General features: G+C 53.3%; 1 protein-coding gene across 12 annotated transcripts in view; it reads right to left on the bottom strand.

Annotated features, from left to right (window-relative positions):
• Nucleotides 1-708: 708 nt before the first annotated feature.
• Nucleotides 709-14,514, bottom strand: part of ILF3 (interleukin enhancer binding factor 3) — a 34,272-nt gene continuing 20,466 nt past the window's right edge. For 3 of the 12 annotated variants that reach the window (XM_078360567.1, XM_035287483.3, XM_054250453.2), the window contains 16 exons: nucleotides 13,621-13,768; nucleotides 12,220-12,311; nucleotides 11,726-11,821; nucleotides 10,964-11,075; nucleotides 10,447-10,544; nucleotides 9,764-9,875; nucleotides 9,565-9,675; nucleotides 8,701-8,900; nucleotides 8,182-8,349; nucleotides 7,632-7,769; nucleotides 7,351-7,527; nucleotides 7,100-7,253; nucleotides 6,919-6,972; nucleotides 2,856-3,221; nucleotides 1,881-2,009; nucleotides 709-1,377 (listed from right to left, as the gene is read on the bottom strand). In XM_078360567.1, the coding sequence (XP_078216693.1) occupies nucleotides 1,244-1,377; nucleotides 1,881-2,009; nucleotides 2,856-3,221; nucleotides 6,919-6,972; nucleotides 7,100-7,253; nucleotides 7,351-7,527; nucleotides 7,632-7,769; nucleotides 8,182-8,349; nucleotides 8,701-8,900; nucleotides 9,565-9,675; nucleotides 9,764-9,875; nucleotides 10,447-10,544; nucleotides 10,964-11,075; nucleotides 11,726-11,821; nucleotides 12,220-12,311; nucleotides 13,621-13,768 (2,289 nt within the window). In that variant the 3' untranslated portion in view covers nucleotides 709-1,243. Of the gene's footprint in view, nucleotides 1,378-1,880; nucleotides 2,010-2,390; nucleotides 2,500-2,855; nucleotides 3,222-5,144; nucleotides 6,478-6,918; nucleotides 6,973-7,099; nucleotides 7,254-7,350; nucleotides 7,528-7,631; nucleotides 7,770-8,181; nucleotides 8,350-8,700; nucleotides 8,901-9,564; nucleotides 9,676-9,763; nucleotides 9,876-10,446; nucleotides 10,545-10,963; nucleotides 11,076-11,725; nucleotides 11,822-12,219; nucleotides 12,312-13,620; nucleotides 13,769-14,514 lie in introns of those variants that run through there. The other 9 variants (XM_078360568.1, XM_035287484.3, XM_078360569.1 and 6 more) reach the window with 7 other exon arrangements.

The raw sequence follows: 14,514 nt of genomic DNA, 5'->3' as shown, positions 1-14,514 counted from the left end.
CCGCTCGCCTGCTATTTTGGTAAGGCAGGTCCCTGTCATCAGACACTGTTCTGGGCAGCACAGTTATGCTTGGCAGCATCCTTGGCCTGTGTCCACTAGATACCAGAGCACCCGCTAGCTGTGACAACATCCTCCAAACACTGCAAAATTTCCCCGGGAGATGAGATTGCCTCAGAAGGGAGAATCACCCTCTAGGGAAATCTGCTGGTGTGAGAACCCCAACTCCCCACTCCATGAGCCTCCAGGTGACGGGCAGGCTGGAGCTGCAGCACAGACATGAAGCTCCCTCCAGCTAGTCGGGAGTCCTGTGGTTACCCAGGCCTCACCTGCCCATTCTGTTCTAAATGGATTATGTGTTCCACCACAGGCCTGTCCCTGCAGAGGACTGGTATACTTAGAACCACACCAGAATGAGGGAGCAGAAAAAGCCTGCTTGTTTTGTCACGGGTTCCCCAAGAATGGGCACTGTAAGCCCCTCTGTAGGTGGTGGGAGCCTGGAGCCTGATGGCACACTGGGTATACACAGCCCAGGGGACCAGGAACCGGCCTTTGCTGAGCATGAGTAAAGCGTCTATGAGCCTGGAACTGGACCCTCTAGGGACTAGGGACCATGCTGATGGTCCACCCTGCATTCCCAAGAGTGGGAAGAGAGCAGGGGAACCTGCCCATCGCAGTGCTGGTGGGTCAGACACCCAGGCCTAAGACGGGTGCAGTTTTGTTTTCTTTATTTGTCTACATTCAGCTTAATTCAGATGTGCTGCCTGAATGACCCAGACATAAAAAGAAACCCCCACTCTTTCCCACTGGTTTTTAAAATAAAATCTTCACTTATAAAACTGAAACACTAAAGCATTAAAATACAGAAAGCTCGTTTAACTCACTTCACAAAAGCATTAACAGATGACGTATCCCTTCCGTAACTATTGAAAGACAAACTGAGTTACCACTAACACCAAGTGTGAATAGACAGAGGGATACTGAACTGCAAGAACTCAAAAACTCTACCCAGACAAAGTTGTAATGGCAACTAACAAACCATTGAAGACACGGAGTCCCAAACACGGCTAAATATGGGTCACAGGACAGGCCACAGGGTGACCCGCTGCACCTCACGACACAGCAACGCGGACGGGTTGGGGACAGGAGCCTGGAGGGCCAGCTGACATGTTAACTGTGATGCATAAAACTCGATCTTCCGATGGGGAGTAAGTGCAGAAGGTAGAAATCTCCGCCCCTCGGGGGCTTATCTGTATTGGTAGTTCATGCTGTGGTCTGCGTTTCTGCCATAGCCGCCTTGTGAGGACTGGTAGGAGCTGGGAGGGCCACTGTAGTTCTGGCCAGACCCGGGGGAGTTGTAGTTGGACTGTGAGTAGCCTCCTAGGAGAGAGAGTGCTGAGTTAGAGCCGGGGGGCCAAGCCACCAGCGGGGCTCAGGGAAGCAGCCCACTCCCAAGCCTCAGCCAGGATGCAGGTGGGCAAGACATGTGGGCTCCTGTGCGGCTCTGCCTGCCTGCCACACATCACTGGATCAGGCTGACACCAAGACTCTGAGAGATGGGACCACTGTGACCCTCATTTCTGGGGAAAGCTACCTGAGCCCACGGCTGAGCTACTGGCCAGAACCAGGGGGAACAGCTATTTGGCCTCGGTGCCACCCACATTTCATGGAGGAACCAGGAGTTAAGAGTGGGAACACTGCTGGCTCACTGGCCACTCCCAAAAGCCTTAGCAGCTGCCAGTGCACCCAAGTGCATGTTCTCACAGGGCCCACCTGCCACTGCAGCCCTGCCTGTGCTGCTGTCTGCTCCCACCAGGTCCACAGCCCGCTTCACTGCAGCTGCTGGGCCCCCCATGCTGTGCCACCCGGGGCTCCAAGCCCACCTTGTTTGCCTTGGTATGAGGAGCCGCCCCCAGAACCTCCGCCGTAGCCCCCGTGTGACCCTGGGTTGTAGGATGCCCCGCCTGAGCCGTAGCTGTTCCCGCCGCTTCGGCCTCCACTACCACTGTAGTCTGGGGGAGAGAAGATAGGGGTGGTTAAGGGGCCCCAGGAAAGACACAACTAGGGTGGCCCAGGGGCCTTGTGGTACACCTTGGATGCACCAGCCCCTAGCTCAGACCCTGGGCCTCTATCCCTCTCTGTGCCTGCTTCAATGTCACACATCAGCCCAACAGACAAGTGCTAGGTGTCAGCTGGAGCCCTGCAGGGTCACTTGGCCCTGGGCTGAGCTGGGATGGTCACCAAGCTCCAAAGCCCTGCTCTGGATTGCGTTCCCATCTGCTCCTGCAGCCCAAGCTTCCCAGCAGCAGCTGAGGAAGCATTCAAGACCCCAGCAGCCACCTCTCCTCAGCCAGCAGCATCAGACACACAGCACCCCCTTCAGACCCACGTACCCAGCGCAGCCTCTGTCAACTCCCCGGCCTGCTGCTGATAGCTGCTGGGTCCCAAGGACACACCTACTCAGCCCCACCAGGCCACTGGTCCAGCCCCGGCCTGCTGGGTCTGCGCATGAGGAAGAGGGACAGGCGGTAGCAGAGAGGTCAGGCTCTTTCAGGGGCTGGATGCAAAACTCTCTAAAGCCAGTCCCAGATCACCTCGAGGCCTCACCCACAGCCAGGGCCTCGGCACAGAGGCCTCAGCTAACTCTGCCTTCGGAGAACACCAGAGGGAGTGGTGGAGACAGCACCACGGGGCCCTGTGCCCCATCTTCCTAGCACCCGCCCGCAGCCAACACCACTTGTCCTCTGCCTAGTAACTCGGCCAGAGGTCCGGGCAGTGCCGAGCTTCCGCCACTCCATGGGCTGCCCTGCTGGGGCCTGGGTCCCAGCCTGGCCGAGGGGCTCTGGAAGCCAACTCACTGAATTTGCTCTCGTAGTTGTAGTCCGATCCGCCCCCGCCCCCGGGAGAGTTGTAGGAGTTCGAGTAGGAGGAGTAGTTGCCTTGTCCATGGTTATAGCCCTTCTGCTTGCCCTGTGGGGGGCCATAGTTGCTGTAGGGGCTCTGGCTGTAGGACTGCTGCTGGCCCTGGTGGGACTGGTAGCCTGAGCCGTAGGAGGGTTTCTGTTGGCCCCCGTGCGGCTGCTTCTTCCCAACGTGTTTTGGGGGCACTGGTGAGTTGTAGTTGTCACCTTGGTAGTAGGAGCCGTAGCCGGAGGAGCCACCACCGCCCCCGCCGCCACCGCCACCAGCATTCCCAGAATGCCCTCCGTTGCTGTAGAACTGACCTAAACAGGGAGGCAGTGGGTCAGGCGGAGGATGGGAAAGGGCAGGGGGGAGGGAGGGAAGGGCAGGTGGCAGCCATGGGCCCTGAAGGCTGATCCGCAAGCCTGGGTCAGAGGCAGCAGGACGAGGAGGGAGAGGAGCAGTGGCTCCTGTCCTTAGTGCAGCTGTTCGGGCCAGCCCAGCCTTCAGCTCCACTCACCCAGCAGCTGATGACAAGAATGGGGCTTTGCCAAGCAGCACGCACCAGCAGCTTTTGCAGCGGATGTCAACATTACAATGAGATGGACTCCGAGCGTGAGACGACATTCACGGCTAGCTGACGGCTACCCAGAGGTCCCCAATGGTGACAGAAAAAGCAAAGCCCCAGAGAAGCAGTGGCCACCCCCCTCTTCCCTGCTGTGCTGGGAACAGGCTCCATAGGTACAGGCCTGGTGGCTCCCAGGAGATGCTGCTTAAAGACGCCCCTGGACCGTCATCATCCTGGGAAGACCAACTGATCTGAGCTGGTTTGGTTCTTGGAAGACAAATCGAGACTCAATCAATGGTGCGGGCACCTCCCTTGCGATACTCGTGCAAGCCTGTGACTCCAGATGTCAGTGAGCCCCAGCCTGGCAGTGGGGGTAGTGTGTATGTGTTGGGGGGTGGGAGGGGAGCCTGGCCATGGCTGGGGCCAGGACAGTTGAGTGCGGCCTAGACCTACAGCCCTGGTGACCCGAGGCCCCCTTCTTTTCCTCAGCACAGCTGCTAGGCACAGATGGGACTGAGCGGCAGGGCTGAGAGCATGCAGTGCAGCCACCATTCTCAGCCACAAGCTGAAAATGTAGCAGCAAGACTCCACTTCTGGTCACTAGGTATGTCAATACATGGCCCCTCCAGAGGCTCAGGTGGAGCAAAGGGGATGGCACCCGCTGAGGAAATACTGCATCCCAAGCCTTGTAAGGGAGCCCCACACAGGGGTCTCCACAGTGGGTGTGGGAAGGCTCAGAGGGTGGGTGAGGCTGGAGGCCAGGCCATGGTGGTGGCTCTCCAGCCCAGCTGGGCAACACTCAAGCACTCAGCAGGTGCAGCTGAGCTCCTGGGCTCTCAGAGCCGGTTTGTGAATGCAGCCACCTTTGCCCAGACAGCCAGGGTACCTGGACCGCTGGGTCCAGGATGGGTGGGAGGGAAGGGGAGGCTCCCACACAGCCTGTCCTTCCTTCCCAGATTGAGGACACCAAGGATCCACTGACTCCTGGGTGGGTTAACTGGGAGTCCTCATATGCCTCCACCCATGGGAGATGTGTACCCCACGTTGGTGTGGTGGGCTGCCTGCATGACAATGTGGACAGAACTATCTGCAACCTTCCGTCCTTTTTTTTTTTTTTTTTTTTTAATTTTTATTTTTTGAGACCAAGTCTCGCTCTGTTGTGTAGGCTGGAGTGCAGTGGCCCAATCTTGGCTCACTTCAACCTCTGCCTCCCAGGTTCAAGTGATTCTCCTGCCTCAGCCTCCTGAGTAATTAGAATCACAGGCACACGCCACCATGCCTGGCTAGTTTTTGTATTTTAGTAGAGACGGGGTTTCACCTGGTTTGAGGCTGGTCTTGAACCCCTTACTTCATGATCCGCCCGCCTCGGCCTCCCAAAGTGCTGGGATTACAGGTGTGAGCCACCGCGCCCGGCCAGTTTGTGTTCTACAGGCAGGCCTCCTCCCTCACCTCCCATCAGAAAGCCAAGACACCAAGGGGGAGGACGTATCCCACAATGCCAGAAAGCGAACATGCGGCAGCTCAGCGAGGAGACTGGGAGGATGGGATCTTCAGAAACTCCCCACCAGGACCTGCACCCACATAGCCCACAGTCCCAGCTTCCCCAGTGTCCTGCACTGAGCACACCAACTCGCCCCGCCTGAAGCCGGGAATGAATGAAGACGCAAGGGCCGAGGGCTTGTTACTTTCACATGTATTGATTAAAAAAAAATAAAGGGGAGGGGGAGTTTTCAACGTCATTCAGGATAACTATTTCCTGGTATAAAAAAGACATTATTCTCAAACAATAACTTTCTAAAAAAAAAAAATACATCATGCAATGAAAGTTTTAAAAAGTTTCACTGAATGTTTCAAACCTCTGGGAACAAATCACGTAGTAACCATTTTGACCAATTTTTGCCCGAATAAATGCAAAATCTTGCAAGTCAACACAGAGGCAGGCTTTGCTGCAAAAAGAACCACTGAATAGAGCGAAAACCAGTTTCCAAGGAGGGCACCTGCCCTCAGTCAATGACTCCATGTGTGTTTGCAAAGACAGAAACTTCTATTCCTCTGGAGTCTGTGGCAGCTTCAGACCCAGCAGCACCAGCTCTGCCCAAGCAAAAGCCAGCCCTTTACTGGAGAAGCAGGAACATCACGGCTCTTTCTCCTTCGTTACTTTTAAAGTCCCATTAAACTAAAAACAGAAAAAATCCAGAATCCCATGCATCTGCAGCTGTAATTGGACTTGCAAAATTTCACGTCATCTACCCCTTAAAGCCTGTCTGTTTGTTGAACTAATAATGGAAGCACAGTTTTGATACCTTTGAGAGTTCACTCTCTAGCTAAACCAGCCACAAAATATTGCATTCCCAAACAAGAACCCACCAGGGCATTACAAGAGGCGGGAGAAGTTAACTCAGCGCAATATACAATTCCCCACACGTTCCCAATGTTTTAACATGCTCATAAGAAATAAGAAAAAAAGCCGGTTTCTCTGGATTCAGATGTGGTGAAATCGTTTTCATCACTGTCAAAGGCATCAACCAGATTTGGGAGTTTGTTAAAAGGTTAAAAATTCATACAAAACCTGCTGTAAATTAAGACAAAGGTAGATTAAAATGCGTCATTGTCTCTTTAAATAAAGTAATGCTTTCCATAAAAAGCAAAGGTGGGCTTTTGCCTTGATGCCGAACAACGCTGTCTCTAGAATTCTGTGCAATTCTGCACAAAAATACATTCTCTGAAAAAATTGTTTTCCACTTATTGTGAACTTCAATAGGACCAAGTTCAAAGGCAAATCACGATAAAAACTGCCATTGTCTTAAATTCTGCAGGCTAAGAGTTTCAGACAAGCTGCGGTGAAAAGCCACGGTTGAGAAACCCAGTGAAGCACAGGGACACAGCACGGACACTTTGGGTTTTGGAGTTGGAGGAAATTGGAGTAAAAAGTTGATTTTGTGTGCAATACTTTTAGACGCTCTAGGAAGACCCAAAATCATGATAGCCGTAGCAGTCTGTGAAAAAGTCACCTACAAAAGGGGGAGACAGAGCAGAGAGAAGAAATTAGAATTCTTTTGAAAAAGGGCACAGAGCGCCACATTTGAAATTCATGTTTTAGATTTCTCTGCTCCTGTAACCCCCCAATGAAGGCTCCTTCTCAAGACAAGAGCTGTGCACTGGCCGGAAAAGCATATTCACAAGATTGGTGCTTCGCATGGCTTAAAGCAGAGAAATTTAAAATGCTAACTTTTAAAGGAACTTTGCAGTCACACGAGCTCGTGTGTTAACACAGAATCAATCCCTGTGGGACGGGGTGGGGGCTCAAGGGCCATCTGACCTAATCACTGCAAAAAGGTTGTGTGCCCCCCTAAAGCCTCCATGAAGCTACTCTAGCCGCCCTGTGTTAACTCAGGCCCAGAAGCTACACTGCAGCTGCTTCCCACGTCAGACAGAGAGAAACGCACACTTACTGTAGCCCGCTGTTGCCGAGTTGCCTCCATACCCGTAGCTTCCATACCCAGCGCCTGGAAGGGGACAGACAGGGTTACGGGGGACCAGTGGTATCTCAGGCCCACCCCAGGGGCACCACAGGCTTATTCCCAGAGCATGCATGTGGGGGAACGCAGGTCAGTACAGTACAAGGGCCCTTACCGGCATTCATGTAGCCTCCATGGTTGGCGCCACCAAATCCTCGCCCGCGCCCTCGCCCCCGGATGTTCCCGCCTCTTCCCCGACCTCGAAGGTTGGGGGGTGGGGGCACTTCATTGTGCATGGGGCCTCCCATGCCAAAGCCAGGATTATGTGGCTAAGAGGAGAGAACACAGGGAACAGACAGTCCCTTCATGTGCAGGTTGCAAAAGAACCTATGCCCAAGGCCAGGAGGTTCAAGGGCCACTGCTCACCTTAGCAGCAAATTTTGGCCCTCCTCTGACAGGTACTGGGGCTCTCTTCTTTTTATTGGCATCAAGGGCGAGAGGGGTGTCAGGGAAAAGCTTTTCTAGGGCAGCAAGGGCAGCGTAGGCCTTTGCCACCTTTTTGTTGGAACCAGCACCTTGGAACTTCTGTCCATCAACTTCGACCTGCAAAGTGCAGATGGGGGATGACCCAGTGCCTCCCTCCAGGGGCAGGGGGACCCCAGACCCCCCCACGGGATCACCCCAGCGGGGAGCTCCAGGCCGCGCACCTCCATGACGAAACGCTTGTCATGGCTGCCCCCGGTCTCGGAGATGAGCTCATACTTGAGCCCACGCCTCTTCTCATTCAGCTCCATGACTGGGTTCTTGCCGTGCTTTGTCAGGATCGGCCCCTGCTGTTTTACGTTCTCAGGGAAAACAGAAAAGAAAACCAACAAACTCAGCTATGGGCTTTCCAGCCACACAGGAGTGGAAGCACCAAGGCAGAGCCTCTGCTCCTTGTACCCTGCCAGTCCTAGCCAGAGTCTCCACTGACTCTAGTGAGGGCTTCCGACCAGACCCAGCAATGTGCCCCCTGCCCATGCCTCCCCTCTGAACAGAAAGTTCTCAACCCAGAGCCACCCCAGAATAGCCTAGGATGCTGGGAAAACATCCACAGGCCCTCCCAAACATGGTTCAGAGGACAGCAGTGTGGGCTCCTGGCCTGAAAGAGTGGCTTCTGGGGGGAAATTAACAAGGACCAGTAACCACCTTGCTGATGGGACACAGGGCTGCCTGCTCTGTCCTGGCAGTCACTCCCAGCGCCCACCATGTGCTCACCTCGGCAGTGGCATCTGAGGGAAAGGCAGCGCTGGGGGTTGAGACAGCTTCTACCACTGGGGCAGGGGCCACCACTGCTGGCTTCGCCTCAGTCTCCTCGGCTGAGTCCTCCCCCTTGCTTGAGTCCCTGCCTTCGGCACCCGTCGGTAAGCCCATGTCCTGTAATACCTGCAGAGGTGGCCAGACCCCCAAAGTCCCCATCAATAAGGGCTCAGCCTGGGAGCCATGCCACAGGGCCTCCCTATGCCCAACAGGCACTTGGCAAGCCATCTGGAGGGGTTTTTCCTTTCAGTTCCTGCCCCCAGGAGGCCATAATGCCCAACTACGTTTGGGCACCCCTCTGCCTGCCAGCCACAGTGTGGAAGGTGTTCCTGCCACATCTAACTTGGCAAATACACAGGCCGATCTAAGTATTTTTTAGAATCTACATGCCCTCCCTGAGAGACAGTGGCTCAGAAGGGGCCCAAAACAAAGGCCATGGTTCTGCTCCTAGAAGACGGTGGTGCTGGCCATACTCACCTTAACAGCCACATGCAGCTTGGCCGTCTTTTTGGAGGGCCCAGAGGCCTCAAATGAATTGCCATCAACCTCCACAGACATGGTAAAGATGGGGGCATGGACAGGCCCAGTCTGGGACACCAGCTTGTACTGCAGCCCTGGCTTCAGCTGATTCAACCGCATCAGGGCATTCATAGCTTGGGGGGCCTCTGCCTTCTCCTCTACAGAGAGAATAGCAAGGTGGCTCTGATAAGCATGATAGCAGGTCTCCCCGAGAGGCAGCTCTGTCAATCCTAACCCCTGGGGCTGCCTCTGTAGGGTAACTCAGTGGGTGGGGCAGCAAGGCACACTGAGCCCAGCTTGGTCCTCCAGCTGTGGCACCACCATCCTGCTCATCTTCCATATCCCCATCACGCTTAATCATTGCTAAAAAAAACTTAGAAATCACAGCTGAGAAAAATAACGAAAAAGCAGGCGCCCCACAGCTGCAAGGTGAGCCTTCACAGGACCAGATGGATAAAGCAGCAGCACTAGTGGAGGTCTGTGCCTTCCATTCTGTTTTTTATCTATTTCGCTTTTATAATTTTTCAATACTGATTTTAAGCAAGGTCTCACTCTGTTGCCCAGGATGAAGTGCAGTGGTGCCAGATCGGCTCACTGCAACCTCCACTTCCCAGGCTCAAGCCATCCTCCCATCTCAGCCTCCCAAGTAGGTGGCACTACAGCTACGCCACCACACCCAGCTAATTTTTGTATTTTTTGTAGAGACGGGGTTTCGCCATGTTGCCCAGGCTGGGCTCAAACTCCTGAGCTCAAGCGATTCTCCCGCCTCGGCCTCCCAAAGTGCTGGGATTACAGGCGTGAGCCACCGCGCCCGGCCTGTACCTTTCTTCTGAATCTTCTTCTTCTTTTTGCTGGGAGACTTCTCCTCCCCGTCCTCCTCCATGGGGCGTTTCATGGGTGTAATGGCATAGGTGGTGCTAGGTGGGATCTGAACTGCAAGGAGAAAGCAGGGCATAGCTGACGGATGCAGGTAGCCACTCTTCCTTGAGCCCCAGCCATCAGGCAACCGCCACGAGCTTACCGGTATAGTCCACTGGGTTTTCATTCTTTGGTTTCTTGGGCATCTTGGAAGGCAAAGGGTCCATGCCCAGGACTTTATGGAGCTGGCCGAAGGCAGCAAGCCGCAGTGCGTGCTGGAGAAGGGGAAGAGACTCTGACTCAGCTGCCCTATGCTCCCGGCCACGGAGTGTGCACTTACTACTGCCTTCTGAGGAGGGGTGGAGCTCAAGGGCTGCTAATGGTCTCCCCTACGACAGCATGGGGTTCCCCAAGAGCCAGGGGAGAGCCTGACTGCTCAAGCCCAGCCTTGCTGTGGGGGAAGGCCAGTCTGTGACCATCCCCCTTCCAGAGGAATACAGGAGACCCCAACCTGGGGACTGGTTGCCACACGGAGCCATGTGGTGGCCTGCAGGGGAAGGTCCCCAGAGCAGTCCGCACAGCAAACACAACTCCCAGCACCACTCGGTGTCCGAAAATAGCACTCAAGCAGGCCAAGGGAGGGGGCAGACAACAACCACGCATGGCACCAGGGGAAAGAAGCAGCCCAGATTGGGGCGCCCTGTATCAGACACGATCCCTTTGCCTTCAGTCCCCAACCTGAGCCTATGAGTCCAGGGGCTACCCTGGGAATACCCAGTAATGGAACTGGAAGCCAGTGATTACAGACTGGGTAAGGGTGCACGTTGGCAATGGCGATGACTATACCTGCGCACTCTGTGTGATATCTTCCCGTTGCTGTCTGTCTAGATGCCCAATAGCATCAGTGGCTTCTTTTTCACAAGGGTCATAAATGCCAGAACCATCTGAAGGCAGGAAACAAGGAAGATATGCAGAGGATTATCTTTTAGCATCTCGGAAGAGGTGTGCTGGCAGAGGGAACTAGGTGTGTTACCCCCCGCGCCCCATCCACACCCAGCTCTGGAAAACACGCCGAGCTCGGTGACCCACTCGGCGTCCAGCCCTTGACAGAAATAATTCACAAGTGTCTCAGAGCAAGAACTTCACGTGGGAGTGGGTCACCACTGCCCCGGATCCGCCCTTTGAATGACAGCTGCGGACCCGGTCAGGGCTGGATATGATGGTGCCAGAGGGTAGTCACATGCTTCAGCTCTAAGGAATGGAGACGGGGCTGCTGCTGCCCTAACCCAGTCAGTGTACCCGCCAAGAGGCGGCCTGGAACCCTGTCCTTTCCCTGAAACCTGCAAAGCACAAGGTCCCCAACCTGGCATCACGATGCCCGACGCCAGGCACTCCAGTACTCTCCGCAAGGCCTCGCCAGCACCCATCGGTCTGTTGGCCGTGCCAATGGATTTCTCACACAGGAGCTCGAGAGGCTGAAAGGGAAGAAGAACAGTGAGCCAAGAGTCTACAGGATGGGGCTGGCCATTACTAGAGAGCTGTCACTGCATGAGTGGATGGCGGTACACACACGACTCTCAGCTGTCCAGCTGGGTAAAGTCGAAGCCTGGGGGCTAAGCATGAGCCCTGGCACCTAGGGCAGGGGCCTTCAAGGACCAGACATGCCACCGTTCAGGCTGTGTGTGCTCAGAGACCAAGCTGAGGCTATAATGTAGTCCCTCATACTTAAAACCTAACCATTTACAAATATAAAAAACACCTCAACTGTATGCTTTAAAAAAAAAAAAAAAAAAAAGTGGGTGGGTAGGGGAAGCTGGCCAGAACTGGCCCTGTGTGAGAGCATCTGCAAACCTTTCCAGAGGGATCATTCCCACCTCCTGGGATTGAGCTGTGTGACCTCCACAGAGGGCCTTGACCCACACTGCCCCAACCCAAACCCCAGGTGTGCAGTGCAGGAGTTTGTGCACCCTTCACGTGTGTCTGGTGTGTACCCTTCAGTGCTCTTGAAGGGTACACACCAGACACACGTGAAGGGGCTACTCCTGCCCCATGACCATAAAGTGTTCTGGGATATCAGAGAGTCTCTGCACGCACCACCCCCAGTAGCCAGAGCAATATGCCTTACCCAGCCTCGGAGGGGACCCCAGGTGGGCACACGAGTGCACAGGTCCCTCAGGACCCGGATCACAATGACACACGACTTCAGCCCATTGGCTCTGGCCTAGGGGAAGAAAGCACAGGCTCTTCAGTCTGAGGCACTGCCTAGAACAAAGATCAACATGAACACCACAAGAGTCACGGTGCTGCTTTGCCAAGAGTAAACCGTCAACGCTGGCGACCACCAAGAGTGTGGCCAGCCGGATCTCACCACGTGTAGTAGGGTGTTACTCTTAACACAAAGCAGCAGCAGCAGCAACAGCAGCAGCAGCCCACCAACTCGATCTCTGCCTCTTTTGGGGTCAAATTTGTTGAGGTGCACTCCTTTAGGACCTGCACAGCCGCAGGTGCTAAGTTCGGCACGGCTATCGTCAATGTTAAGGAATCTTTATGGTGACAGTTAGCCAAGTTAAAACTTAGGAATTCTCTACCAAAAGACAAATAGAAGAACAAAATGCAAACCTGGAACCACTTGGCGTGTCGGAGGGACGCCAGGGCAGCAAGGCATTTCTGCCTGTCCAGAACGTCCGGGGGGTCGTTGACTGATAGCGTTTCTATTCATGGATGGAATAAGAAGACAAGGCACAGTTTGACCAAGGGGTTTCTGTCAGGTGGAAAGGGGATGTGGCAGCTTTCTAAAGGGCAGCTGAGTTTCCCAGAAGCTGAATTCATCTCCACCCTGGACCAGGGAAGGAGAAACTAGAGCACATTGAACTCTGCCCTGTGAGGAAATAGTAAAAATTGTAGGCCCCCTCTCCAAAATATAAAAAAGAAAAAGAAAAAAGAAAAAAATAAAACGAACACAAAAACAAAAGTGGGGAGTTATTCTAAAAGGAATAATCTCATGAGGGAGGGGAGAGATAGGTGGAGCCTATCTTCTAATTCTCTTCCCTTGCCTCCTCCCCATGTTCTCCCAATAAATTAGCTATGCTAAAATGTTCAATAGGAAAAAAATTAAAAAGGTCGGGGGAGAGGAAATGAACTCCCTCTCTGCATCCCACAATAGCCCACCCAGGGCATCTGCAGCAAAGGGGACCAACTCCGCCCACCAGGCGGGACTGCCCTAGCCCCAGCCCTTGACAGAGAGTGTCCTGTTGGTCAAAGGTCCAGCGTCCCTACGTTCATCAACTAGAAGGCCTTTGGTAGTCGGAATCAGCTATGAGAACCAAAGGTAAACAGCAACAAGGGCACTACAGCAGCCTATGCTGCGGCCAAGCTGAGCGTTTGATTTCTCTGCCATCTGCATGCCAGGGATTTGGATAAGGCCCTGAAGAGAGGCACACAAGGCACAGGCCATGGACTGTGAGCACATTATTAGTGCAAGGTCCAATGATGTGGTCTGAAAATCGGACAACTGTTTAAAACTTTATCCAAAACTCTGTATCAGCTCTTTGTGCTTCTGTCACTTTAGATGATAAAAGAGCCATGGCAGAGAACAAACGAAGAGGCCCTGAGCTCAGCTGCAACACAGGCTGTTGGTAAATTCCACCGGATGCTCATGCAGAAACCATCTGCTTGTCTCTAGTCACCTTTAAAACCAGAAAATCACCAGTGACACACTTCTTCACAGCCAAAGAATGGCTTCATGAAAAAACAACTTCCACATTCACATTTGAAAACATTCAAGGATGAAGATAAAGGAAAATGGTGCAGTCCCCTCTGAAAAGTGCTACTCACTTTTAGTGCGACCGTTTTGTCAAACTCCCAAGTACTCAAAGCCAACGGGAGATGTGATCTCAGAGTAAAGGTGATCAATCTACACCGTAGCCTTTTACCAAAGCAGTCTAAAACTGAATAGCACATTTGAATAGTAAGGGAACACCATGTTTTCAAAGTCCTGCCGGCCTGTCTTGGCCTCCCTACCTCCAGCTAATACTTTCTCCATTTCTTCTCTGACAACAGGGGATGTCAGGTGGATGGTCAGTGACAACGGAGGCTCTTTTGTGTTTTTTATCAAAATTGCAGCATCGTCGACGGATTGCAGTATTTCATACTTGTCTTCTGTTACAGCCTAAAATATAAAATGAAACTTTCAAAACACTTTCTCCTCAAAGCAATCAACAATTCTATCTGGCTCCACCCATTCCTGCAGCAGAAAAGCCAACTTCTTGTGTGTGATATCCTGGAAATGCCTTCGCCTGGGATTTCAGCATCTCTAACTGGCCAGGCCTTTGACCACGTTTTGGGTACTCAAGAGAGGGAGGTACCCAGTGAAAGAAGCAATTTCCACAGGGTGCTTAAAAATGCAATGGTAGGCCAGGTGCGATGGCTTACACCTGTAATCCCAGCACTTTAGGAGGCTGAGATGGGTGGATCATCTAAGGTCAGGAGTTCAAGACCAACCTGGCTAACATGGCGAAACCTCATCCCTACAAAAATGCAAAAATTAGCCAGGTGCAGTGGCAGACACCTGAAGTCCCAGCAACTCAGAAGCTTGAGGCAGGAGAATGACTTACACCTGGGAGGGAGAAGCTGCAGTAAGCCAAGACCGTGCCACTACAGTCCACACTGGGCGACAGAGTGAGACTACATCTCAAAAAAAAAGGCAATAGCAAAGAGTTTAGGATCCAGGAAGAGGAAATCCTCCTTTTGTCCCTTAGTAGGTAGGTGATTCACTTTGGATAAATCACTCTCATTTAGACTGAGGGGTCTAATTTGTACAATGGACTTAAACACAGGAACTATACCACAAGGCTGCTGGAAGCCTCAACCAGACACCACACAGAAAGCAAGCAGTGTCCACTGCAGAGTGGCCAT

This window comes from Callithrix jacchus, chromosome 22, assembly GCF_049354715.1.
Source record: "Callithrix jacchus isolate 240 chromosome 22, calJac240_pri, whole genome shotgun sequence".
NCBI lineage: Eukaryota > Metazoa > Chordata > Mammalia > Primates > Cebidae > Callithrix > Callithrix jacchus.
Note: the sequence above shows the minus strand (reverse complement) of the source record. Positions and strands in the feature narration are given on the sequence as shown.